Source organism: Dendrobates tinctorius, unplaced genomic scaffold, assembly GCF_039654945.1.
Source record: "Dendrobates tinctorius isolate UK_male_01 unplaced genomic scaffold, ASM3965494v1 ptg000029l, whole genome shotgun sequence".
NCBI lineage: Eukaryota > Metazoa > Chordata > Amphibia > Anura > Dendrobatidae > Dendrobates > Dendrobates tinctorius.
Genome location: NW_027361697.1, coordinates 12,168,460 through 12,195,513, shown reverse-complemented (window position 1 = coordinate 12,195,513; position 27,054 = coordinate 12,168,460). Strand labels below are relative to the sequence as shown.

Below are 27,054 nucleotides of genomic sequence, written 5' to 3'. Positions count from 1 at the left end.
CTTTTAAGATTTTATCATTTCGTTCTACTAGATGATTACAGTATATAGTCGTGTATAAGCCGAGATTTTCAGCCCATATGGGGGAATAATCTATGGAGCAGCATATGGGGGCATAGTGTATGGAGCAGCATATGGGGGCATAGTCTATGGAGCAGCATATGGGGGCATAATCTATGGAGCAGCATATGGGGGCATATTCTATGGAGCAGCATATGGGGGCATATTCTATGGAGCAGCATATGGGGGCATATTCTATGGAGCAGCATATGGGGGCATAGTCTATGGAGCAGCATATGGGGGCATGGTCTATGGAGCAGCATATGGGGGCATATTCTATGGAGCAGCATATGGGGGCATAGTCTATGGAGCAGCATATGGGGGCATATTCTATGGAGCAGCATATGGGGGCATAAACTATGGAGCAGCATATGGGGGCATAGTCTATGGATTCCACCCTCGGCTTATACACGAGTCAATAAGTTTTCCCATTTTTTGTGGCAAAATTAGGGGGGGATCGGCTTATACACGAGTATACTGTCACTATCCATGCTGGACTGTGACATATAAAAGCACATGTAACCTTTTTTTTTTCCTTTAAGCTGTTTGCTTAAAGTTAGTTTTTCCCCCGGTGGCCATTAGGGTCATTGCACAGTGGTGTCTTTAGTTCTAGTTTTGCCCCCGGTGGTGGCTAGTATTATTACACGGGAATCACTAGCAGGTGTGATTGCTCCTGCTCTTGCCTATAAATGAGAGTCAGGTGGTCTCACTCACTGATGGTGATATTGGTCATTTCCAACCATCCTTGGTGGAGGAAGGAGCTAGAGAAGAGTTCCTTTCAGCTCAGTCAGAGTCCTGGTGTGGAAGGAGCTAGAGTGAGGAGTTCCTTGCAGTTCTGACAAAGCTTTGGTGAAGTAGCAGCTATTCAGGAGGAAAGCTGCACTCAGGTGCTGGACTCTGTTGCTGGGAGCAATAGCAACAGAGCAAAGCTAAGTGGTTTTTCTCTGTTTTAACTTTCCTTATGTGTGTTTTAGTGCAGTGGTGGGATTAGTTTCTGCACCGTCCAATTCATTAGAAAGGGATAGGTGCAGGGCAAGCTAGGGTTTTTAGGTATCCTGCTCGTCGCCAGGTGCGGAACCTGCCTAGGGACCGTCAGGAGAGTAGAGACACTGACTCAGGGGAGTGCAGAAGGTCTCCACGTCCCCGTTCCCTATCGCAGGGCCCTCCATTGTATTGGTTTCCCTGATGTTTCCCTTAACTCTGTAAATTTGCCCTGCTGGAGGCGGTGTATCCAGATACAAATGTAATTATTGAAATTCGCCTGCTGGAGGCGGTGTATCCAGCTGCACGTTACATTGTTTAAATTTGCCCTGCTGGGGGCGGTGTATCCAGGGTCACGGGTGTCATAGAAATTCGCCCTGCTGGAGGTGGAGTATCCAGTCACCCGTGACATCACATATCTACAGTATTAGAAGGCCCAGTTCCAGTTTTGGTGTAGTCCCTCAAACTTGTTTTTTTCATTCAGAATATGGATTGACGTTTTTGGGGAGGAGAGGTATAACTTCAAAGAGTAATTAAATGTTTGCACAATATTTGATAGGTTGTCGACCTTTTAATTCCATGGAGATCGGTTGGTGTCAGGGACCTGAGACCCCCCCTTTAATTGCTAAAAAGACCTATTAGACATGCGCAGCTCAGGAGGCAGCAGAGCAGAGCTCCAACCTGAGAGAGGGTCCAGAGAAGAGCACAGAGTCATTAGAAAGTCATAGGTCCTGATTCATCAAGTCTAGAGTTGTTCACACCAGTTTTGATGAGGGGGCATGGTGGAGGCGCCTGATTCATTAAGAAGTGTGTCTTAAAAGTGGCGTGCTCTTCCTTCTGCCATTTCATATATCTTAATACAGTCAGAAACTGGAATAAGATTTGTGGCATAATGTAATCACAAATCGTCATGAATTAGACGAGCAGGTGTCACCACAACCATCGTCAAAATGTCAAGATGCAAACTGTTTGCGCAACTGCGCTTTGCGATAAAATTTTACAACTTTATTTTAAAACAGACTTCTGACTTAAATACTTTTATGAAATCGAGGCTCATAGGGTAGTACATAGAAAAATATGCAAAAGTTTAATTACTCTTTAAATGGAATCATCAACCCAAAATCACCTATCTCATATTGTCTATTGTCAATAGACCGCGCATTCAGTAAAGCCGAGAAAGACCCAAATGATCCAAGCATCAGCACCACCATGCTCAGCTGAGTCTAATGTACACATCAGGTCACATTCAGATGTAGTTAATTTTCTGCAATTTTTCTGAGCGGTTCCTGCTTTGAAAGTCTACAGCAAAGTTATACATTTGCACATACAAGATTTTTCCATTACGGCATTGAGGGAAGGCTGTGGCTTTGGCTATTGGCAGCACGCCTTTTAGTGGAAAATGTTTGCGGTGTCTGAACATACTGTGTCTGAACATATCCTAAGGCCACTTCTAAACAGATGTAATAAAAACACTTTTGCGTGCCCATATTGCGAAACCTGTAGAGCGCCAACTCTAGTTCTGATGAACTGTGAGATATATTTATTTAGCATGCTGTGTCCATAATAAAACATAAAAAAGAACCTGAAATGTGACCTTAATGGGCCGACTTGCCAAACCAAGCTTTGGTCCTCACTTATTTCAAGAGCCTGGTCAGCTAAGTTTCTAAGTTCATGATGACAGTTTTTAAAGATTTGGGTCAAATACACAATCTCCGCAATGTAAGTAACTTGGTCAAGACCACAGAGCACTGTCATTTTTGAGCTCCCAGAATATCAATTTATAGACTGTTGCTATATGATCTGAACTTAGAGCATAGGAACAGGCTTTTGATTAAGGAATCCGAGAGGTTTAGGTCCTTTAAAGAGGACCTTTAACCAAATTTGTAACCCAAATTTCTATCTGGACACATGATGTGTTAATTGTTGAAGAGCAGAATAAAACATTGTTTGTTTTTAACTTCTCTTCCCCATTGCCAAAATATTAGCAAAGTATTTGGCATCTAATTAATTAACTTTTGATAAGTCATAGTAGATGTTCTCCGATATCATCTCATATAGGGAAAAGTACACAACCTCAGTGAACACTATATACTAATAGAGGAAACACCATCTTTGCTATTCAGAGATATTATGCGCACTCAGAGGAAAATAACGCTTTTGTGATATGGTGGGCATCTAGACAACCTACACTACCAAATGTGCAAGAGGCAGCAACTACTTACCACACTGGATCAATATTGACGGCGTCATCATACACCAAGATGTACAAGCAGAAACATCCGACCACCACTGCATGGAATGTGGACACGGTCCTGGGGAGATGAAGGGATGGAAAGGAACCACTGAATATCTTCTCAAAAATACAAGTCATAGATCAAAACTGTTGACACTTCTACAGACCCATTTTATTTCTAGCGCTATATAAAATTTTAGGGCCCGATTTATCAAATCTGCAAAATTTTTGTAGAATGTGAAGTTGGAAAAAAATGTTGAACCTTTAGCCTTTTCATGTCAGTTTGAAGTAGCTCCACTAAAGAAGAGGAGGGACATGGTGTGGCTACTCTAGCCCATCAAATTCAGCAAACGTGCTGGCGTTTTTTACACTGCGACTGAAGTACCATTTTTTGGCGAGGCACACGCCATTGAGAAGATGTGCCGAATTCATAAAGTAGCGTGTGCCTCTTAATGAATCTGATGCATCGTACTACAGCGAACACCGGTCTTAAGGAATCGGTGTCTTAGAATTCTCTTCTCGTCAAGCTTTCATTTGATACATCATCTTAAAAAAGTGCCTCGTTCTCTTGATATTTGTGGCCTTCCAAAAGTTAGGGCCACAGATGCAATTGATTTGTCCACTACACTTTCAAAACCAGACAGTTTCTATTAAAGGGGTAATCAGGCTCTACTCATGTCTGCATCAGGAGATGAGAAGAACCAGAGATGTCATATCTACATGCAGTATATGTTCATTAGAATAGGACAGGTGCACGAAACCTGCCACTCATGCACACAAGCTGTCATATGTATGCAAGCTTGACACCACTGGCCAACTCATCTCCTGCACAGCCAGATAAGGTGAAATTCTGGATGAATATTCCAGACATTTTAGAGAAATATGCTATTAGAGCCAAACAAGGTGAGGTGTCAACTAAGAGCAATATTAAAACCATTCTTTCAGTCATATCTGTATAGTGTAACAAGACTTCACCTGAAGCTTTCAGCACGGAGCTGTCCAACTACTTTGATGGCAGAGAAATGCAAATATACTTTGGACAAGTAGGTCAGTAAGAAACCGCCTCCTGCACTCGGAGTAGACGGCAGGTGAAGAGAACGTTTCCCTATATGCTGGTGAAAAAGCTAAGCCAGCTTAGAGTGTCTTCACAATGTAGAGCAACATAGATAATACACCATAATGAATATTCCAATAAAAAGGTACACATAAAAAATTGCAACAGAGATAAAGGGAAAGCCACTACTAAACAGCTCGCCTGCAATATACTGTTCCAACTAAAAACTCCAAGCCATACAGAAGTTGAACTACTTTGATGGTGTACCATATGAAAGTGTAACCTTTATCCTTATTTATATAAAGAAAGTGTAACTGCGATGTTTGAGTGCCTCTACGGAGAAAAAATACAAAGGGGTGATCCAAAACTAACATTTATTTTAATCCTCTGTCTATATAATGTCATAATCTAATCTCTTTTCAAATTAATAAATTAAAAAGTCTGTTTCGTTCCCTCACTACACTAACTGCTTTTTTTTTTGTTTATACCTACTTCCTGTTTGATGAAGCTTGGTTTGAGAGCCCCCAGTGCATGCTGGGATACTCAAACGAGACATCATCACGTGGCAGAGGCTGCGGTCACTGCTGTAGCCTCTGGATGTCCGTTCCAGGGGTTGGGCTAGTCCCTGCTCTAGTGAGCATGCGCCGATTGACAATTCCGACGTACGGAAACCTTGTTACTGTGAAATATTCTTTTTAGTGCAAAGTGACAGTGCGCTCCTTCACTGGCGCTGATGATAAGTGAGGAGCTGGCAAGAGAGTGCACTGTCAGCGAGCATTGTAAGAAGAAAGTGCTATCAAACAAGAAGTTGTTCTAAAAAAAAAAGCAGTAATGAGTAGTGACAGAATGACAGGGACTTTTTAAATCATATATTAGAAAAGAGATTAGATTATGACATTAATCAGACATTTAGAATTAAAATAAATGTTAGTGTCAGACCACCGATTTAAAGACTGTTGAGTTTACAAACTGTGTCAGTAGATTTTTTTTGTAAAGATATCCAAATCCAGAAGGGGGCGGGGGAGGGCACAGCCTAGAGGAAGCCCCCCCATGACTGCAATTGGCGGGCATGTTTTGAATTATTGGCAGTTTTAAAATGATTGGCTGGAAGGGGGCAGGGGAGGGGTTCGGGGTGGGGGGGGCAGTCTGGTGTGGAAAAAGTGCGGGAAGAAGGTCACCTCATCATCAGCAGAGGAGAAGAAGACCCACCTGTCAAGTTGTCAAGAAGATGGAGACCGTGGAGCAGCTTTTTTCCAGGCTTCAGGATGCTGATCGTTCCAGAAGGGGAGGTTGGCTCCGGACACAGCTGTCCTCCCTCCTCAGGGCGGCGGATCCCCCATGCACCAGCAGGCGAGGAAGACGGACCCGGCCCCCTGAAAGACTGTCACCAGAGGTGACAGCGCGCTCCAGGCGACGGCTGCGGAGCCCCTCCAGGGACCCTGCGGGCGGCACTACCGCTCCCCACCTCAGTGCTCGTCCCGGCAGGAATCCGCCCAGCCGGCCTTCCAGCGCTTGCAGAAGAAAGCCGGGAGCCGCACAGGACCAGGAGGTGAGGGAGAATGTGACATCGCGGGCGGGAGCCGAAGTATCGCGGGGTGCAGCAGCGTCTGGCCGGCTCCGGGAAGAAGAAGCAGGCCGAGGCATGCTCCTGTCACATCGGGGAGGACGACAGCGGGCGGCGCCAGGAAGCTCACCGATCGGTGGCGCGGCAGGTGCCCCAGGTGAAGAGGATCGTCGTGGGGTGCCTGGCAGTCTGAGAGCCAGACGGGGGAGCGCGACGGGCAGGGGGGGGCATAGTGAGGACGCCCTGCCTGGCCCCAGTTCATCATCCTTGGAAGGGGAATCAGCGGGCGGGAGGGAGCAGCGAGTGAACTCCTTGCCTGGCCCTTATGCAGCGCAGAGGTCAGACAGAGCGGCAGGCAGGGGGAGTTCCTGCGAGGATGCCCTGCCTGGTCCCAGCACATCGTGGGGTGCAGAGGTTGCGGCGGGCAGTCAAGAGATGATGCCCGGCAGTCGGCTGGAGGATGGTGCGGGCCGGTCAGGCTGGTCCGGGTCCAGGGACCGTCGCAGGTCCTGCTCCGGCGGGAGTTCAAGTGAGCATCGGGTTTCGCATGCTTGGGTCCCCCCTGGTGACGAGGAGGCCAGGGGCGCGGGCCTTGAGCAGCGAAGCGCCCATCGGGATCACGGAGGACGTCAGGATTCCGGATATCCAGCTGGCGGGGACACAGCACCCGCGCAGCTATGTGAGTATGGCTCTATGTATTGTGTGTCGCCCGCAGGGGCTGTATTGCAGGATGTTGGGGGTAGGAGGGGGAGATGCTAGGGAGCTAGGGGGGCTTAGCGGGACTACCAGGGCTGAGGTGCCCGGGTTGAGGGATATTTTAGACAATATGTCACTAATTTTGTAAATTTGTAGTTAGGGAAGCATTTCCATCATCAGCGGGGGCATGGTTAGTGGGTCGGGGTTCCGGGACCCAGCCAGTAGGTGAGGTGCTGCGCTCGGTCGAATGCGATGCGGGGTCATCGGCGGGGGTATCTGTCTCGGTGCAGACAGAGACAGATAAGGGTGATAAAATTAAGTTGGACGATAGGGCAAAAGGGGAGGTTTATGTGTGTTTTGAGGGGCCTTTGGGCGCCCATTTAAAAAAAGAAGTAAAAGAAAAGATCTGGCGGGATGAGTACGTGGAGATATTTTCCCTTCTTCCGTTGGAAAAATTTAACCTGGATAAGGGGAAGAAGGATGATAGTAAAAAGGAAGAGCAGGAAAAGAGGAGGTGGCGACTGATTCCGCAGACTTTTGTGAACTGGATGCAGGCATTTGCTATTTTGGCAAGTGTCATAGGTGAAAAGTCTCCGGACAATTGTTCTGGTTTGTTTTGTTATTTAGATGCTATTGGGGAGGCGCATCGGGTTTATGGGGGGCAGGCGTGGCTGCGGTATGACGAGCAGTTTAGACAGAGGAAGGCGGTAAGGCCAGAGATAAAGTGGGATCAGAAGGATATCGGGATGTGGCTGAAGGTGATGGCTCCAGTGAGGTATGGCCAGTCCTTTCACGGGAGCGGGGGGGGCGGTAGTCAGCAAGCAGGTCACGGAAGCGGTGGTCAGGCAACCCAGGGAAGAGAAAAGTTGGGTACTTGCTGGCAATTTAATGATGGGCAATGTAAGTACGGGAACAGTTGCAAGTTCAAGCACGTGTGCTCACACTGCAGTGGCACTTCGCACGGGGCGTCAAAATGTTTTAAAAAAGGTAAGGGTAAGCCAAACGTGGGTGCCGGTCAAGGGGGAGAGTCCGGTGAGAGTTCGAGAGATGGCCCCCTTTCTAAATAGGTATCCAGCTCGGGCGGAGGCAAGGGTTATTTGGGATGGTTTTGTTGAGGGCTTCAAGATTCCACCTCCTGGCCATGAGGTTCCTGTCTCATTCAAGAATTTGCGTTCGGCAATGATGCATGCAGAGGTGGTGGACGCGAAGTTAAAAAAAGAAGTGGAATTGGGCAGGATGGCGGGTCCGTTCCCCAAGGCTCCATTAGCGGGTGTAGTTGTTTCCCCTTTGGGGGTAGTTCCGAAGAAGGAGCCTAACAAGTTTCGTTTGATTCAGCATTTGTCATATCCGAAAGGTTTGTCAGTCAACGACGGTATTGATAGAGAGTTGTGTTCCGTGGAGTATACCTCTTTTGATATGGCGGTGCTTTGGGTGCGTCGGTATGGTTCAGGGGCTTTGCTAGCTAAGACAGACATTGAGTCTGCGTTTCGGTTACTGCCGGTTCATGCAGATAGTATCCCGCTTTTGGGTTGTTTTTGGAATGGGAGTTTCTACCTAGATAGGTGTTTGCCGATGGGTTGTGCGATTTCGTGTTCATTGTTTGAGACGTTTAGTACTTTTTTGGAATGGGTGGTGAGGGATGTTACAGGCACACAATCGATCATCCATTACCTGGATGATTTTCTTTTCATTGGTCCCCCGGACTCGCCGTTGTGTAGGAACGCATTGGCAGCCATGTTTTGGGTGGCTGAGCGCTTTGGGGTGCCGTTGGCATCAGAAAAGACTGAAGGCCCTAAGACTGTTATAAGTTTTTTAGGCATCATCATTGATTCAGAAAGGATGGAGTGTCGTTTGCCAGAGGACAAACTGTTGGTGTTGAAGCAGGAGGTGGATAGGGTTGCAAAGTTGAAAAAAGTGACCCTGAAGGAATTGCAATCTTTATTGGGGAGATTGAACTTTGCCTGTAGGATCATGCCTATGGGTCGCATTTTCTCTCGTCGCCTGGCTGGTGCGACGGCGGGAGTAAAAGCTCCGCACCATTATGTTCGGTTGAATAAGGAGCATAGGGAGGATTTGATGGTTTGGCAGAATTTTTTGCGGGAGTACAATGGTCGGTCGTTGATGCAGGAGGAGACTTTGAGCAATTTTGATTTTGAGATTTATAGGGATGCAGCGGGCGGCTCTGGTTACGGCGCCTACTGCAAAGGAAGGTGGAGCGTTGGACGGTGGCCTCCGTCGTGGAAGTTGTTGGGTTTTACAAAAAATTTGGCATTGTTGGAACTGTTTCCAATAGTGGTAGCTGTTTTTGTGTGGGGTCCCATGTTCGCGAATCGGAAAGTGCATTTCCATTGCGACAACGCAAGTGTATTGGCGGTGATTAACAGTTTGACTGCCTCTTCTCCCCCTGTGATCAAGTTGGTTAGGGTTTTGGTGCTTCGTTGTTTGGAGTTGAATGCAGGGATTTCCGCAGTGCATGTGCCCGGTGTTACGAATTCAATAGCAGTCTCTTTGTCTCGTTTTCAGTGGGGGCGTTTTCGAGAGCTGGCGCCAGGAGCGGATGCCACGGGCGTGGAATGCCCTTCTCATCTGTGGAAGGTGATTATGGACGAGCGGGACGACTGATTCGGGAATCGTTATCACATCAGACATGGTCGGCTTACGAATCTTCGTGGCGAATATGGGAGAGTTGGATGATGGAATGGGGTGGGGTTAGTAGCGAGGAGGATAGGGTGTTGGCGGTATTGTTCTTAATTGGGAGGGCGGCTGACAGCGGTTGGTCTGCTGCTAAGGTCAACAAGTTTGTAGCGGGTTTGGCTTTTGGTTTTAAATTACAGGGAATGACAGATGTGACCAAAGCTTTCTTGATAAGACAGGCTTTGAAGGGGTTTCGTAAGGGTAAAAAGGTGTGCGATAAGAGAAGGCCTATTTCGTTTAGTATGTTGGAAAGTTTAGGAAAAGTCCTGGAGGGTATTTGTACTTCTGAATTCGAAGTGGCGCTTTTTAGGTTGGCTTTCTCTTTGGCCTTTTTTGGAGCAATGCGCATTGGTGAGGTGGTGTCAGGCAGCAAGGTTTCAGCTGGTGGGGTGTTAGCTGAGGACGTGGATTTTTGGGCGGGGGGCATTGTTTTCTGGATTCGGCGTTCAAAAACGGATCAGTTGGGTAGGGGCAGATGAGTGGTTTTGGGCCGAGTCGGAGGGGCAGTCATGTGTCCATACAGTTGTTTAAAATCATATTGGGAGGTGTGGGTAGGTAGGGCGGGTCCGCTGTTGTGCCATGCGGATGGCACCTATTTGTCTCGCTTCCAGTTTATGGCGGTCTTGAAGGAAGGGATTGTTAGAATTGGGCCTTCCCCTGGACAGGTATGGGTCTCATTCTTTTAGGATCGGGGCTGCAACTGAAGCGGACAGTCTGGGCCTGGGGGCGGAGGCGATCAAAGGCATTGGGAGATGGCAGTCGGATCGTTATTTACTTTATGTTCGGCGTTAAATTGTGTTGGTTGTATGTCCAGGACTGTATTTTTCCATAATCTGTTATGTTTTTTCAGGTGGCGCCCCCTTTCTTGCCTGGATATTTGGACACTCGTATGTGTATTGGGGTGCGCTACGGGCTGATGCAAGGCCAGATGGGAGGCAATTGGGCTTTAGGAGGGAGCAGGTTCTGGTCCGTTGGTTGGGTTTCCGTGGGTTGGTGTGGAGCAGGGTGCCTCCGGAATTGGCTAAGTCCGCACGTCTGGACAGAACCCCCGATGTTATTGTAATACACGCGGGGGGTAACGATTTAGGGGTCAGACCGGTGCGGGAACTAATAAGGGATATACGTGCTGATTTTTTAAGACTGTGGACATCTTTTCCGAATGTGGTGACTGTATGGTCGGACGTGGTTCCTAGAAAGAGGTGGAGACAAGTGAGGTCTTTAAAGGGGATTAACCGGGCTAGGGTAAAACTGAATCGGGCAGTGTCAGGGTTTGTGGCTAGAAATGGTGGAATTAGCGTTAGGCACTTTGAATTGGAGGCAGGTGTCGGTAACTTATGGCTGGCCGATGGAGTGCATTTGAATTCTATTGGTGTGGATTTGTGGGCATTGGCAATCCAGGAGGGGATTGAGAGGGCCTTGGTGTTTTTGGGGCACTCACGAGCCTGAGGTGGTCAGGGCTGTTCGTGGTTGGCGGGGGGTGGGGTTCTTGGAGTTGGCGGTGATTGGTCGGGGAAGGAGTTGGAAGTAATATTCCCGACAATTTAAATGGGTATGGGGGATCTGGCTTTTGGTGATGGGCTCTGGACGGGGTTGTTACCTCGGGAGCTCTGGTGGTTAGTCTCCCGGAACGGGAGTTACGGTGCCCTCGAGCTGGGCTGGACGGCTGAGGGTAACATGGTGGTAGATTTTGAGGTTTTATAGCCAGATCTTTTAGCTCCATGAACCCTCCCCTCGTATTATAATGCATTTTAAGATTAATATTTTATGTTTATTGTTAATGTTGTTAGTTCATTAATAAAATCGGCCGCTGTGGCCAAAATTATCCAAAGAATTAAAAAGTTGTAGTGTGCGTTATTTGAGGAGTGGGGGGAATATTGGGAGCTGGGTAGGTATTAATATAAAGGAAAAACTGTAGTAGCCATATGCGGTCAAGCGACTCACCTAAGAAATTTCTCCTGTGCCTCATAACTGGCAACTACCTTAGCACTACCTCAATCACTGCTGGGGTACACTGTCCACCCTCAGCCTCAACTAAACCTGCGCCCCAGTGGATGTATGATGGGATATGTCTTTACATGCATTGCAGCTACTAAATTTAGTTAGGGAGACATCCTGATGTAGCCTGTGTGATGCAGCATCACTGTGCCCATGTTGGCACTACATCAGCACAAAATTCATATTTAAGGCTAAGTTCACATTGAGTTTTCTCTCCATTGAGCACTACATCGATATTTCATTCAGAATCCCAAAAAAAAACACTTTTCCAACAATGGAGTCCCTGTGGACACAACCTGGGCTCCATCCTGGCAGTATTCGTCTTTTTTTAGGCCAGGCAGGGTCTACAGCAACTTCGTTGGCTTCAATCTAGTGAATGGCTCCTGTAAGAATGCTGTTTTCGGGGATTCGGACAGAAACCCCAATCTAGAGGTAAACAGAGAGAACTTTATTAATGTGAACCTAGCCTAAGCTGTTGAGCTTAGGAGAAGAGATGTATTTTAACAATTATTGTTAATGTTAAAATTTAAGTTCGTGGGTAAAACATTATTTCCCAGAAGAACTTTGGGTAACCCGGATGCCAGACATCAGCTGAATCTTACAAATGTTACTGCAAGTAATACTAACTGAGTTCAATTAAATGCATTATACTATATTAATTACAATATATTAAAAAGGTCATCCGGGAAAAGAGACTATGGAGAGGTTTATTCTCATAAATAGGAATATAATTAAGACGGTGGTTAAGCTTCAGGAAGACAGCATCTCTAATCAGACAGCCAGTCAATTTCAGGCAATAACTTTAGGCACAGAACTGACAAAATAATAAGTTGTTGCTATGAAATATGTCATTTCTTAGCCTTTTAACGCATGAAATTTTGCTTCAGGATCTCCTATACAGCGGCCTCCTTCCGTTCAGCTCTGCATCTCAAAGAGCCACATTTACTTGCTTGGTTGCCAAGACAGAGGGGAAAGCTACTTTAAATTCCCTACAGGCACCTCATATTACACCCAGAAATACCAGTCAGTGAAATTCAAAGCTGAAAAGTATTTGTGCATTGCAGTCAGAGCTAGGCCGGGAAATGGCTTCTTGTAAAACTTCAGAAGTTCCCAAATAATCTGAATCTCAATCAACATCCCATATGGCAACAGGGGCTTATTCTGTCAGTCAGTGCTCACTGCACAATTGTCAAATTTCAGCAGATAATATAATGTCGAGTAGATAATAAAATGCAAAATTTCTTAAGGGGGTTTTACACATAGCGATATCGCTAAAGCGTCACCAATTTTGTGACGCAGCAGCGATATCGCTACATGTGATACTTACCTCCGACCGGCTCCCCCTCTGGCTATCGCTGATCGAGCAAGAACGTCCTGGGCCGTTTCTCGTCGGCGACTTCCTGCTGGCGCCGACAAGCGACGCGTGGACGCGGGCGGAGGACGTCATCATCGCCGCGTCTGACAGGTAAGTAACGACCGGTGCTGCATCGCTACGTCGCTGTGAGATCTGCCTGTGTGGCAGCTCACTGGTGACCATTTAGCGATGCACCAGCGATCCTGACCGGGTCATATTATTGTCGGGATCGCTGGTGCATCGCTAAATGTAACGGGGCCCTTACTGTCACACTTATTCATTCTTGTCTGGACTACTGCAGCGCTCTAATACTCTGTTTCCCCATTAAAAAACCTACAAGGCGCAAAATAAACATAAACCCTGCTGTGACTAAATAAGTAAAAAGCAAAAGTGCATTTAAATAACACAGGGTTTTTAGTAAGAACCCTGTGTTATTTAAATGCACTTTTGCGTTTTACTTATTTAGTCACAGCAGGGTTTATGTTTATTTTGCTTCTTGTAGGTTTCTTAATATTTTATGGCCAAAGTGAACATACGTGGTATACCAACTTTAACCAAGCTCAATTTGTGTTTTTTTCTTTGTATTTTTGCATTCTGTGCAAGTCAGGGTGTGGCCTCACCCTCTTGAGCTGTAAAGTACATTTAGGCCGGGGTCACACTGGCGAGGAATACAGGAGAGTGAGAGGCGCAAAAAGCACGCATTAGACACGGACCAATGATTTTCTATGGGGTCACTCGCACCAGCCGTATATTTCTCCTCAGTATCCTACGCTCCGTGCCACTCGCAGCATGCTGCGATTGTCAGCGTACTACGCCCGTAGTACGCCAATGCAAGTCTATGGGTGCGCAAAAAATACGGATTGCACACGGACCACACATGTGACTTGCGAGAAATATGCACCAGGTGTCTTTAGAAACCCTGTCATAGGGCTCCATTATTTGTCCATTTTGCAAGCCTGCGAGAAAATCTCGCCATACGGATGCCATACGGATGCTTACATGCGCAAAATACGCGACCGCACCTTGATTACGGATGACATACGGAGCACTATTTAGGGGTCTGTCATCCGTATTACACATGTAAAATACTGACCGTATTTTGCGCAGGTTAGTGTGACTCCAGCCTTAAAAGCCTCCCCAGGCTGGTGTCCTTAGGTCCGGACCCGGTCCTTTTGTCTCCCTTATTCACATATTGAGATCAACTTTGACACATAGTAAGGTTTTTAAAATTAGACAGTGTAGGACCGCCCCGATCAGAGTCACCTTGTCAACGGTGGGACGGCTTTCATGCTATTTTTTTTATCAAAAACAGTATTACTAAGAACCCTGTGTTATTTAAATGCACTTTTGCTTTTTACTTATTTAGTCACAGCAGGGTTTATCTTTATTTTGCTTCTTGTAGGTTTTTAATGTTTTATGGCCAAAGTGAACATGCGTTTATATTCCGCATGTTTACCAACTTTAATCAAGCTCAATTTTTGTGTCTTTTTTCTGTTTCCCCATTATTGAATGCTCCCCACTCCAATCTTTTCTGGATACAGACTATTTCTGTACAACCGATTCACCGATGTCTCAACACTGTGCCATGTACTGCACTGGTTACCCATCCCTTACAGAATACAATATAAATCTTCTCTCTCACCCACAAAGCTCCCCACAGTTCTCCCTCAACCCTGTTTACCACCATACTCATGCTCTCTATTCCGCTAATTACCTGAGACTAACATCCTTTACAGTCTGAACCTCCCACTCCCGTCTCCAAGACTTCACTCGCGCTGCCCCATTTGTGTGGAATGCATTACCCAAGATAATCTAGTTAATTCCCATTATCTACAATGTTATGCATGCTCAAAAAAATGCATTTATTTAGACTGGCCTATCACCTCACCTCATTAACCCCTTCACGACCTTGGGTGTGTTCAGTACTTCTTGGGTACTCACCGACCTTGGATATACTGAATATGTCCAGGCAATTTTCCAAACACAGGAGCTGTGCGTGCGCGATCGCCGCCATGTGTCAGCTGATTCTGACAGCTGACACCTGGCACTTAGTGCAAGAGCGGTGTAGTACCGCTTTGAGAGAGGGAGAGACATCTGAGTCACCAGACTACGACAGGCCCCTCAGACCATGCGTAGAGAGCGGTCTCAGTGGTCAGTGCAGCACTGATAGTTATAAGCGCTGTGAAAGACTAAGTGAAAGACTAAGTAAAAAAAAAAAAGTTAAAATATTTAAACAAAATCAGAAAATAAAAAATAAAATAAAAATATATTGTACTGATAAATTTCTATTTTGTGTAAACAAAAAAACCACACATTTTGTATAGCCACATTCAGGATGACCTGCACCATAACACCCCTTCAGTGAACACCGTAAGAAAAATTCATAAAAATATAGGCAAAAAGCGATGCTTTTCATCAAGTGCAATAAAACGAAATCAAAAAGACAAATGTAAATAAAAATGGTATCACTGAAAATGTCATCTTGTCCTTCAAAAAACAATCCGCCATACAGCTCCACCAGCGGAAAAATGAAAAAAGTTATACCTCTCAGAATGTGGCGATACAAGAATATTTTTTTCTATAAAATAGTTTTTATTGTGTAAAAGCGCCAAAACATAAAAAAACTATATAAATGAGGTATCGCTGTAATCGTACTGACCTGAAGAATAAAGCTGCCTTATCAATTTTACGACACTGCATTAAAAATGGATGCCTCTCCATTAGTAAGCCGTGGGCTTGATGTCACCAGACAGTACAAAAGTGACACCAATCCCCCAAATATGAACCACACTTGCCAGTGCCACAGGGCAAATGGGAAAGCCAGGCAAAGCACCAGAATTGGCACATCTAATAGATGTTGTGTACATACAAATCCCCTTAAAAAACAATTTATTAATGATAGTAAAAAACACCTTCCCAGTGACAATTGAAAAATATCAAAAATGAAAAAGACCTAGTCTAAGGTGCTGCATAGCCCTACATTAAGGCCTAACTGATACCTTCCTAGCCGTGGAGGTTGGCACCCTAATAGTACGATATTGGCGCCCCCACTCAACGAGGACTATCCCTCGCTTCCCTAGTGATCCCTAATATCACAGAGGGGAAAACAATTTTCAAATAGAACAGTGGTGAAATGATCAGAATGCCCTAGGACTCATGCAAACCAGACAAATAAATTTTAAAGAATACAACGATAAAAACATTTCAACCATATCATGATATCATGTGACCTATAAAATAGAATGACCTCAATAAGGCCAAATCAGCAGCTATTCTCACTCGGAGAGATAAACATCCTCAGATACAATCACCAGATAATAAAAGGTCACTTATCATGTCTTATGGGGGAACCCTCAACGCGTTTCCCCGCCGTAGCGGTTCATCAGGAGGAATAATCCTTTCAGAGATATTGTTGCTGCTTCATGCCTGATACCACAATAATGATGGCACCAGGGGTCAAAAAAAGCGGATTTAAATAACCGGCATAATTATATTGCATACCACCCACTATCTGGCGGTCCAATCGGTGTGAAGGTGTAAAAACCTGAAACCCAGGTGTGCACCAAAAAGATATACTGTGTACCTGAAATCCCGCCGCTATATTCAATGTTCAGAGCGGAAGGAGGTCATTAACGTGCGTTCCACGGAGGGGCGTATCAAACATGGCGCCCATACTTCCGGTCGCGCAACCCCCTCATCGGGCTGTAGCTGAGCACCCGTTCCTCCGGAACTGTCTTGTGTGGGCAGAGCGGAGGGGAATCAAAGATGGCGCCGGGACTTCCGGTCACATGCTTCCCCTTCGCTCCAGGATGTAACCATGGAAACAACCAGAGAGCGCATCGCACAAGGTGAATCAAAAATAAAAACAGACGCCCCTGCCCCAGGCATGATGTCCCATAAGTCAATAGCCAGAGGACCTATTAAATCATCAATTAAAGCATTACTGTGACATGAAAAGAATATACCAATACGGTTACTAAAGATTTTATAAAGAGTCACTATGGCACAGTAAATATAATCCTAACAGTATTCGCAGATAAATGGTAGGTCTAACAGTTACATTACCCTAATTTTTGGCACAACTACACACATAATGTTGCACAGTCCAGGCTCAAAAATATTACTAAAGAATAACTATAAAACAGCAGCAATGCATATTGCTGTATGATAAACCAAATCCGCCATACAATGTGGTCCATGCCATACAGGCATCATCCAATATGTCAGACATATAGAACCCCTCATCATCACCCCCTCAAAGAGAACAGAGGGCAAATTCAACCAACCAAAGAATTAATCAGAAAAAAACAGGCATATGACATATATTCATTCATCCCATTTGGAGAGACAGATTGTAATCTGAACATCCATTCACTCTGGTCTGGTCTATAAGGCCACGTGTACCTGCCCATTGGACTATGTGGGAAAAACCACTAGAGAATTAAGGGTGAGGGAGGGTGGGTGAACACCTGGGGGATATCAGAAACAAACGTGATACCCCTGTCGCCAGGCACATTAATGCGATACATCAGGGCCGAATGGGTGACATCACCTTTAATATGATTGAACTAATTAAACCAAGGGCAAGGGGAGGTAATCTAGACAATTTAATTCTGAGACGGGAATGTGAATGGATGTTCAGATTACAATCTGTCTCTCCAAATGGGATGAATGAATATATGTCATATGCCTGTTTTTTATGATTAATTCTTTGGTTGGTTGAATTTGCCCTCTGTTCTCTTTGAGGGGGTGATGATGAGGGGTTCTATATGTCTGGCATATTGGATGATGCCTGTATTGCATGGACCACATTGTATGGCGGATTTGGTTTATCATACAGCAATATGCATTGCTGCTGTTTTATAGTTATTCTTTAGTAATATTTTTGAGCCTGGACTGTGCAACATTATATGTGTGTAGTGGTGCCAAAAATTAGGGTAATGTAACTGTTAGACCTACCATTTATCTGCGAATACTGTTAGGATTATATTTACTGTGCCATAGTGACTCTTTATAAAATCTTTAGTAACCGTATTGGTATATTCTTTTCATGTCACAGTAATGCTTTAATTGATGATTTAATAGGTCCTCTGGCTATTGACTTATGGGACATCATGCCTGGGGCAGGGGCGTCTGTTTTTATTTTTGATTCACCTTGTGCGATGCGCTCTCTGGTTGTTTCCATGGTTACATCCTGGAGCGAAGGGGAAGCATGTGACCGGAAGTCCCGGCGCCATCTTTGATTCCCCTCCGCTCTGCCCACACAAGACAGTTCCGGAGGAACGGGTGCTCAGCTACAGCCCGATGAGGGGGTTGCGCGACCGGAAGTATGGGCGCCATGTTTGATACGCCCCTCCGTGGAACGCACGTTAATGACCTCCTTCCGCTCTGAACATTGAATATAGCGGCGGGATTTCAGGTACACAGTATATCTTTTTGGTGCACACCTGGGTTTCAGGTATTTACACCTTCACACCGATTGGACCGCCAGATAGTGGGTGGTATGCAATATAATTATGCCGGTTATTTAAATCCGCTTTTTTTGACCCCTGGTGCCATCATTATTGTGGTATCAGGCATGAAGCAGCAACAATATCTCTGAAAGGATTATTCCTCCTGATGAACCGCTACGGCGGGGAAACGCGTTGAGGGTTCCCCCATAAGACATGATAAGTGACCTTTTATTATCTGGTGATTGTATCTGAGGATGTTTATCTCTCCGAGTGAGAATAGCTGCTGATTTGGCCTTATTGAGGTCATTCTATTTTATAGGTCACATGATATCATGATATGGTTGAAATGTTTTTATCGTTGTATTCTTTAAAATTTATTTGTCTGGTCTGCATGAGTCCTAGGGCATTCTGATCATTTCACCACTGTTCTATTTGAAAATTGTTTTCCCCTCTGTGATATTAGGGATCACTAGGGAAGCGAGGGATAGTCCTCGTTGAGTGGGGGCGCCAATATCGTACTATTAGGGTGCCAACCTCCACGGCTAGGAAGGTATCAGTTAGGCCTTAATGTAGGGCTATGCAGCACCTTAGACTAGGTCTTTTTCATTTTTGATATTTTTCAATTGTCACTGGGAAGGTGTTTTTTACTATCATTAATAAATTGTTTTTTAAGGGGATTTGTATGTACACAAAGTCTTTTTCTAATTTCCATGAATTAGTGACTACATCTAATAGATGTGCCTTCTCTGAGCGGCTGCGGGCTGCAATTTTTGGGCTGGGGGGGGTAATATCCATGCCCCCTTTACCTGCCTGAGAAAACCAGCCCCTAGCTGTTTGCTTTAGCTTGGCAGGGCCCCATTCCTCTTGATATGTGTTGAAATATGTATTACTCTGCAATGTCTATTATTGTTTGTACATGACCCCTCTAAATTTAAAATTGCTTTGGAATATGTTGGCGCTAAAGAAATAAAATTATCATTATTAATTTTTTCTATTATATAGGACCTAACAGAGAGTAAAAAGGCTCCAGACACTATAATAAAACATAAATTAGATGTAATTCTATTTAGCTTGCTGAGTAATTCAAGCTACAATAAAGCAGAAATGACGGCATTTACAGTGCCTTGAATAAGTATTCATACCCAGTTAACTTTTTCACATTTTTTCACTTTGCACACACAAACTTAACCCCTGTTTGACATCAGGTGTTATAATAGTACATTGATGCCGGACTCCCTCCATTTGATGTGGGCTTCAGCGGTGAGCCCAAATCTTTTCCGGCACGTCAGATGTTTTGAACAGCTGACATGTGCCCGGAACAGCCAATCCACGATCGCGATCCACTCACAGCTATTATCCCGTTAAATGCCACTGTCAAACTCTGCCAAGGTCTCCTGCAGACCTCTATGGTTGTCACTGCTGGATTGCTATGAGTGCCGACCGGTGGATGGCGCTCATAGAAAGTCAGCAATTCTACTACATACAGGTGATCTGATAATCGCCTGTATTGTAGCAGAGCCGATCAGGTTATCGCAGCTTCTAGTCTCCCATGGAGACTATTGAAGCATGCCAAAAGTAATGAAAAAAAAGTTTTTAAAAATATTAATAAAAAAATATAAAAGCGCAAATCACCCCCCTTTCGCCCCTTTCAAAATAAAATTTAAAAAAAAAAATCAAACATACACATATTTGGTATCGCCCGATCAATATAAAAAAACAATTAACCCAATCGCTAAACGGCGTAACAAGAAAAAAATGCAAAACACCAGAATTAAGTTTTTTTGGACGCCACAACATTGCATTAAAATGCAATCACGGGCGATCAAAAGATCGCATCTGCACCAAAATGGTATAATTAAAAATGACAGCTAGGCACACAAAAAATAAGCCCTGACCCAACCCAAAATCATGAAAAATGGAGACGCTACGGGTATCGGAAAATGGGCCCAAATTTATTTATTTTTTTTAACAAACTTTGGAATTTTTTTCACCACTAGAGTAGCTACCACCTGTAAGTGACAACAGAGAAACCATATTCTTCTGCCTCTTAATCTGTAGAATATATAACTAGATACAATTAGAGATTAGGCGAGAAGGAAGAAGGGCATACTCCATTGTCGGTGAGGATAATAGATAAACTGCACTGTTACAGTTGGTATAAGCGAGTGACGATCAAAGTTCAGATCATCTGCTTATCGGTAGTCTCTTATCTCCCATACACATAAAGGGCTGTCCAGTCTTTCCTTTCCTCAAAGGCCTGATTGTTGTGATACCCCAAACAGTTCATGCTCAGAGATTCACAGTCCATCAGCAGTCTCAAAAACATAGCTCTCCAAGCTGTGCTATTCTTCCCGGTCAAAAAGAAAGAAAGCACAATGGAACGTGACAAACCCTCTTTTAAATTAATTGGATCCTTTGGGCACCAGGAGTATTGATCACACAATGGATCTGGCCAGGGGCGGGATTCAAATTTTTAACAACAGGTTCTGCGTTTGTGTGTAGGAAAACCACACCCATTTTTAAGCCACACCCATTTACACGCACCTTTTCCTCAAACATATACAAGTAGGGGCGCAGTCAAACAGTTGAAAAAAAAATAAATTGGAATGAGATCAGAAAAGTGCACATTCTGGCCAGCGGCTCTCCTGACACGAGTGTGACAGCTGCATATATTTCTATGCAGCTGTGTCACTTGACTGACTGGCTGGCCAGGCTGTGCAGTTATGTGCCATTTATAGCATCACATAGTGACATCACACAGCATTATGTGCCATATATAGCATCATAGTGACATCACACAGCATTATGTGCCATATATAGCATCATTGTGACATCACACAGCATTAGTGTATGTGCCATATATAGCATCATAGTGACATCACACAGCATTATGTGCCATATATAGCATCATAGTGACATCACACAGCGTTACGTGCTATTTAGAGCACCATATAGTGACATCACACAGCATTATGTGCCATATATAGCATCATATAGTGACATCACACAGCATTATGTGCCATATATAGCATCATATAGTGACATCACACAGCATTATGTGCCATTTAGAGCACCATATAGTGACATCACACAGCATTATGTGCCATATATAGCATCATAGTGACAACACACAGCATTATGTGCCATAAATAGCATCATAGTGACATCACACAGCGTTATGTGCCATATATAGCATCATATAGTGACATCACACAGCATTATGTGCCATATATAGCATCATATAGTGACATCACACAGCATTATGTGCCATATATAGCATCATATAGTGACATCACACAGCATTATGTGCCATTTAGAGCACCATATAGTGACATCACACAGCATTATGTGCCATATATAGCATCATATAGTGACATCACACAGCATTATGTGCCATTTAGAGCACCATATAGTGACAACACACAGCATTATGTGCCATAAATAGCATCATAGTGACATCACACAGCGTTATGTGCCAATTTAGAGTATCGTATAGTGACATCACACCGCGAGAGGTGCCATATATAGCATCATAGTGACATCACAGAGTTATGTGCTATTTATAGCATCACATAGTGAAATCACACAGCACTGCGCGCCATATATAGCATCATAGTGACATCACAGAGTTATGTGCTATTTATAGCATCACATAGTGACATCACACAGCACTGCGCGCCATATATAGCATCATAGTGACATCACAGAGTTATGTGCTATTTATAGCATCACATAGTGACATCACACAGCACTGCGCGCCATATATAGCATCATAGTGACATCACACAGCGTTATGTGCCATATATAGCATTATAGTGACATCACAAAAGGTTATGCGCCATTACTAGCATCACACAGTGACATCACACAGTGCAACATATTCTACCAGTGTAATTTGATTTTCTAACGAACAGTGTGAACTGACTGACAAAGGATCCCCATGGGAATCATACCCTCCTCTACCAAGACAGTACCAGAGTGGCACTTTATGTACCTCTCTGACCGCACTAGGCTCACGTATATAAAGTGCACTCCGCTGAACACATACGCCAGAATTGCAAAAACCTATATTTGTATATTTATGGCAGCGTACCCATAGACTACATTGTACAAGACGCTAAAGTAAAATGCTATTACTTACATGATGAGAACATTTAAAGACACACAAATAGATATAACTCTAACTTAAGAAGCATAGTCACATTTTTTTTTCGCCCTGCCCCCCCCCAAAAAAAATGAAAGTATAACATATTTTTTTCTTCCATATATGTTTATTCTCAATGTGCGCCACATCTTTCTCTATATAGTATGCGTGTTTTATTGAATTTGGTTGGAAAGTAAGGTTTACACCCTCTACACTTCCCCAAAGAGTTGGCAGCGTAATCTGAGGGGGTGGATGGTTCAAGAAAAACAAGGTGGGGGAAAAAAGGATACTTTTAAAAAAAAAATTAAGAAAAAAAATAAATAAATCTATAAAATAGAGATGTAGCCGTATAACGGTACATGTGGATATGGCACACGTTTTCATGTGTTTCAAGCGTATACAGTGGGGAAAAAAAGTATTTAGTCAGTCAGCAATAGTGCAAGTTCCACCACTTAAAAAGATGAGAGGCGTCTGTAATTTACATCATAGGTAGACCTCAACTATGGGAGACAAACTGAGAAAAAAAAATCCAGAAAATCACATTGTCTGTTTTGTTTTCATTTTATTTGCATATTATGGTGGAAAATAAGTATTTGGTCAGAAACAAAATTTCATCTCAATACTTTGTGATATATCCTTTGTTGGCAATGACAGAGGTCAAACGTTTTCTGTAAGTCTTCACAAGGTTGTCACACACTGTTGTTGGTATGTTGGCCCATTCCTCCATGCAGATCTCCTCTAGAGCAGTGATGTTTTTGGCTTTTCGCTTGGCAACACGGACTTTCAACTCCCTCCAAAGGTTTTCTATAGGGTTGAGATCTGGAGACTGGCTAGGCCACTCCAGGACCTTGAAATGCTTCTTACGAAGCCACTCCTTCGTTGCCCTGGCGGTGTGCTTTGGATCATTGTCATGTTGAAAGACCCAGCCACGTTTCATCTTCAATGCCCTTGCTGATGGAAGGAGGTTTGCACTCAAAATCTCACGATACATGGCCCCATTCATTCTTTCATGTACCCGGATCAGTCGTCCTGGCCCCTTTGCAGAGAAACAGCCCCAAAGCATGATGTTTCCACCACCATGCTTTACAGTAGGTATGGTGTTTGATGGATGCAACTCAGTATTCTTTTTCCTCTAAACACGACAAGTTGTGTTTCTACCAAACAGTTCCAGTTTGGTTTCATCAGACCATAGGACATTCTCCCAAAACTCCTCTGGATCATCCAAATGCTCTCTAGCAAACTTCAGACGGGCCCGGACATGTACAGGCTTAAGTAGTGGGACACGTCTGGCACTGCAGGATCTGAGTCCATGGTGGCGTAGTGTGTTACTTATGGTAGGCCTTGTTACATTGGTCCCAGCTCTCTGCAGTTCATTCACTAAGTCCCCCCGCGTGGTTCTGGGATTTTTGCTCACCGTTCTTGTGATCATTTTGACCCCACGGGGTGGGATTTTCCGTGGAGCACCAGATCGAGGGAGATTATCAGTGGTCTTGTATGTCTTCCATTTTCTAATTATTGCTCCCACAGTTGATTTCTTCACTCCAAGCTGGTTGGCTATTGCAGATTCAGTCTTCCCAGCCTGGTGCAGGGCTACAATTTTGTTTCTGGTGTCCTTTGACAGCTCTTTGGTCTTCACCATAGTGGAGTTTGGAGTCAGACTGTTTGAGGGTGTGCACAGGTGTCTTTTTATACTGATAACAAGTTTAAACAGGTGCCATTACTACAGGTAATGAGTGGAGGAAAGAGGAGACTCTTAAAGAAGAAGTTACAGGTCTGTGAGAGACAGAAATCTTGATTGCTTGTTTCTGACCAAATACTTATTTTCCACCATAATATGCAAATAAAATGAAAACAAAACAGACAATGTGATTTTCTGGATTTTTTTTTCTCAGTTTGTCTCCCATAGTTGAGGTCTACCTATGATGTAAATTACAGACGCCTCTCATCTTTTTAAGTGGTGGAACTTGCACTATTGCTGACTGACTAAATACTTTTTTTCCCCACTGTACATCTACCGTACAGGAGGACCCAGCCTGCCAGGAGCACTGAGATAATTGCATTTACAGGAGAGCATGCATGGCTTTTACAGGAGAGCATGCATGGCATTTACAGGAGATCATGCATGGCATTTACAGGAGGGCATGCATGGCATTGCAGTGCTGCCCATGCAGGTGCCAGTGCACCTAGCTGGCAGCACCACAAGTTATCGCCGTCACTCTCTGCAGGGCACAAATGCATTGGAGACCACATTAAGCTAGCAGAGAAGCCTGGCACAAGCAGTGGGTACAGGATACAGCCACACAGACTGACACATACACCCTGGCACCAATATATGCCACCTAAATACCGCACCCTCCCCGCATTTACATCACGCACATAGTATATCCTTCTCACTTGCAACCTGGCGATCCTGCGTGAAAAGTCGGGCGATATGTGCGCGATATTCCACTCAATGCAGGCGCTGGGCACAATGCAGCAAGTCACCGACAAGCATAATATGGGTGCACCCCAATGTCTCCTAATTCTTCCCCCTTGCAGGGGCCACAGATGCCGGAGAAGATACTGATGGAGCCCCCCCCCACATACCAGGGCCCATCATAGAATCATAGAATCGTAGAGTTGGAAGGGACCTCCTGGGCCATCTGGTCCAACCCCCTGCTCAAAGCAGGATTCGCTAAATCATCCCAGTCAGATGTCTGTCCAGCCTCTGTTTGAAGACTTCCATTGAAGGAGAACTCACCACTTCTCGTGGCAGCTTGTTCCACTCATTGATCACGCTAACTGTCAAAAAGTTTTTTCTAATATCTAATCTGTGTCTCCTCCCATTCAGTTTCATCCCATTGCTTCTAGTCTTTCCTTGTGCAAATGAGAATAAAGTTGATCCTTCTACAATGTGACAGCCCTTTAGATATTTGTAGACAGCTATTAAGTCTCATCTCAGTCTTCTCTTTTGCAAACTAAACATTCCCAAATCCTGCAACCTTTCATCATAAGACAGGGTTTGCAGACCGGTCACCATTCCGGTCGCTCTTTTCTGACCTTGCTCCAGTTTGTTGATGTCTTTTTTAAAATGTGGTGCCCAAAACTGGACACAATATTCCAGATGAGGTCTGACCAAAGAGGAGTAGAGGGCAATAATGACTTCACGTGATCTAGACTGTATGCTTCTGTTAATACATCCTAGAATTGCATTTGCCTTTTTTGCTGCTGCATCACACTGTTGACTCATATTCAGTCTGTGATCTATTAGTATACCCAAGTCTTTTTCACATGTGCTGTTGCTTAGCCCTATTCCTCCCATTCTGTATATGCTTTTTTCATTTTTATTGCCCAGATGTAGTACTTTGCATTTTTCCCTGTTAAAAACCATTCTGTTAGTTGCTGCCCACTTCTCCAGTTTATTTATATCTTTTTGAATCCTCTCTCTCTCTTCTCTAGTATTAGCTATCCCTCCCAGCTTTGTGCCATCAGCAAATTTAATCAGTTTACCCTCAATTCCTTCATCTAAATCGTTGATAAAGATGTTGAACAATACAGGGCCCAGGACAGAGCCCTGTGGTATCCTGGATGTGCAGCCATTTACGACCACTCTTTGGGTCCGATCACTAAGCCAGTTATGAATCCACCTAACAGTTGCCTTGTCCATTCCATACTTAGTCATTTTTTCAATAAGGATTGTATGAGATACTTTGTCAAATGCTTTGCTGAAGTCAAGATATACTATATCTACAGCATTTCCTTGATCCACCCAATCAGTGATTCCGTCATAGAAGGAAATTAAGTTAGGCTGACATGACTTATTAGTTACAAACCCATGCTGACTCTGTTTAATCACTTCATTCTTATCCAGGTACTGACATACATGTTGTTTAATAATTTGTTCAAAGATCTTTCCTGGTATAGAAGTCACACTCACCGGCCTATAGTTGCCTGGGTCCACCTTCTTCCCCTTTTTGAAGATAGGAACAACATTTGCTCTTCTCCAGTCTTCAGGGACTTCTCCTGTTCTCCAAGAATTTTCAAAGATTATCACGCATCCCCCGCCCCACATACTGGGGGGGTCCTGTCACATCCCCCCTCCTGACATATCGGGGCCCCGTCACGTATCCCCCCCACAACACAACACACACCAGCCCCATACACATCTGCACATCTGACCTATGATCACACAGCAGTTACATGTATTCACCCCCTCCCTCTGCACACAGATCACTCTGCTCCACACCCCAGCACCGCTCAGTCCCGGTGACGTCCGCTCAGCGACACTGTACACAGACTGTCACTATGACAGGGCCGCAGTCTCCCACCTCAAGCCCCCAGTGTCGGCGCTTCCCGTTCCTTCAGGAAATACCTCTCAGCAGCTGCACAGATCCGGGAGCGGAACCTGTTGTGTGAAGCTCCAGTTGTAAGGGGGAAATAATTGACTGCTGCACTGCGTTCTAGTTTCCATAGAAACCCCAGCAGCTCTGCTTTGCCTTTCGGACTGAGCTCGTGAGTATAGCTGAGTGCCGAGAAGTTAGTGGCAGTACCGGATTGCGGCTCTGAATCTCCCCGGTTCGGGGAGCCAGCTGCTTTTTTAACAAGCGATTCCATTAAACCGGGGAGAACCGGCCGAATCCCACTCCTGGATCTGACAATGTGAAGCCATAATGGAAGTGTGAACAAAGCTTTAGTTTGTCAGGTAAACCCCCCTGTACTAAGGCTAGTTTCACATTTGCGTCTTTGTGCGCAGTGCATCGTGCGCAAGTAGAAACGCATGCAACAACGCACATGCGTTTTTGCATGCGTTTGCGTTTTTTATGCGCATGCGTTCTCTAGGTGTCACATTT

The 27,054-nt window shown here is 44.6% G+C and overlaps 1 protein-coding gene across 3 annotated transcripts in view; it reads right to left on the bottom strand.

Moving 5' to 3' along the window:
- The window catches only part of TLCD4 (TLC domain containing 4), an 85,844-nt gene that overhangs the window by 28,521 nt on the left and 30,269 nt on the right, over positions 1–27,054 (bottom strand). For all 3 annotated transcript variants that reach the window (XM_073571395.1, XM_073571396.1, XM_073571394.1), the window contains exon 3: positions 3,261–3,350. In XM_073571395.1, the coding sequence (XP_073427496.1) occupies positions 3,261–3,350 (90 nt within the window). The remainder of the gene's footprint in view (positions 1–3,260; positions 3,351–27,054) is intronic.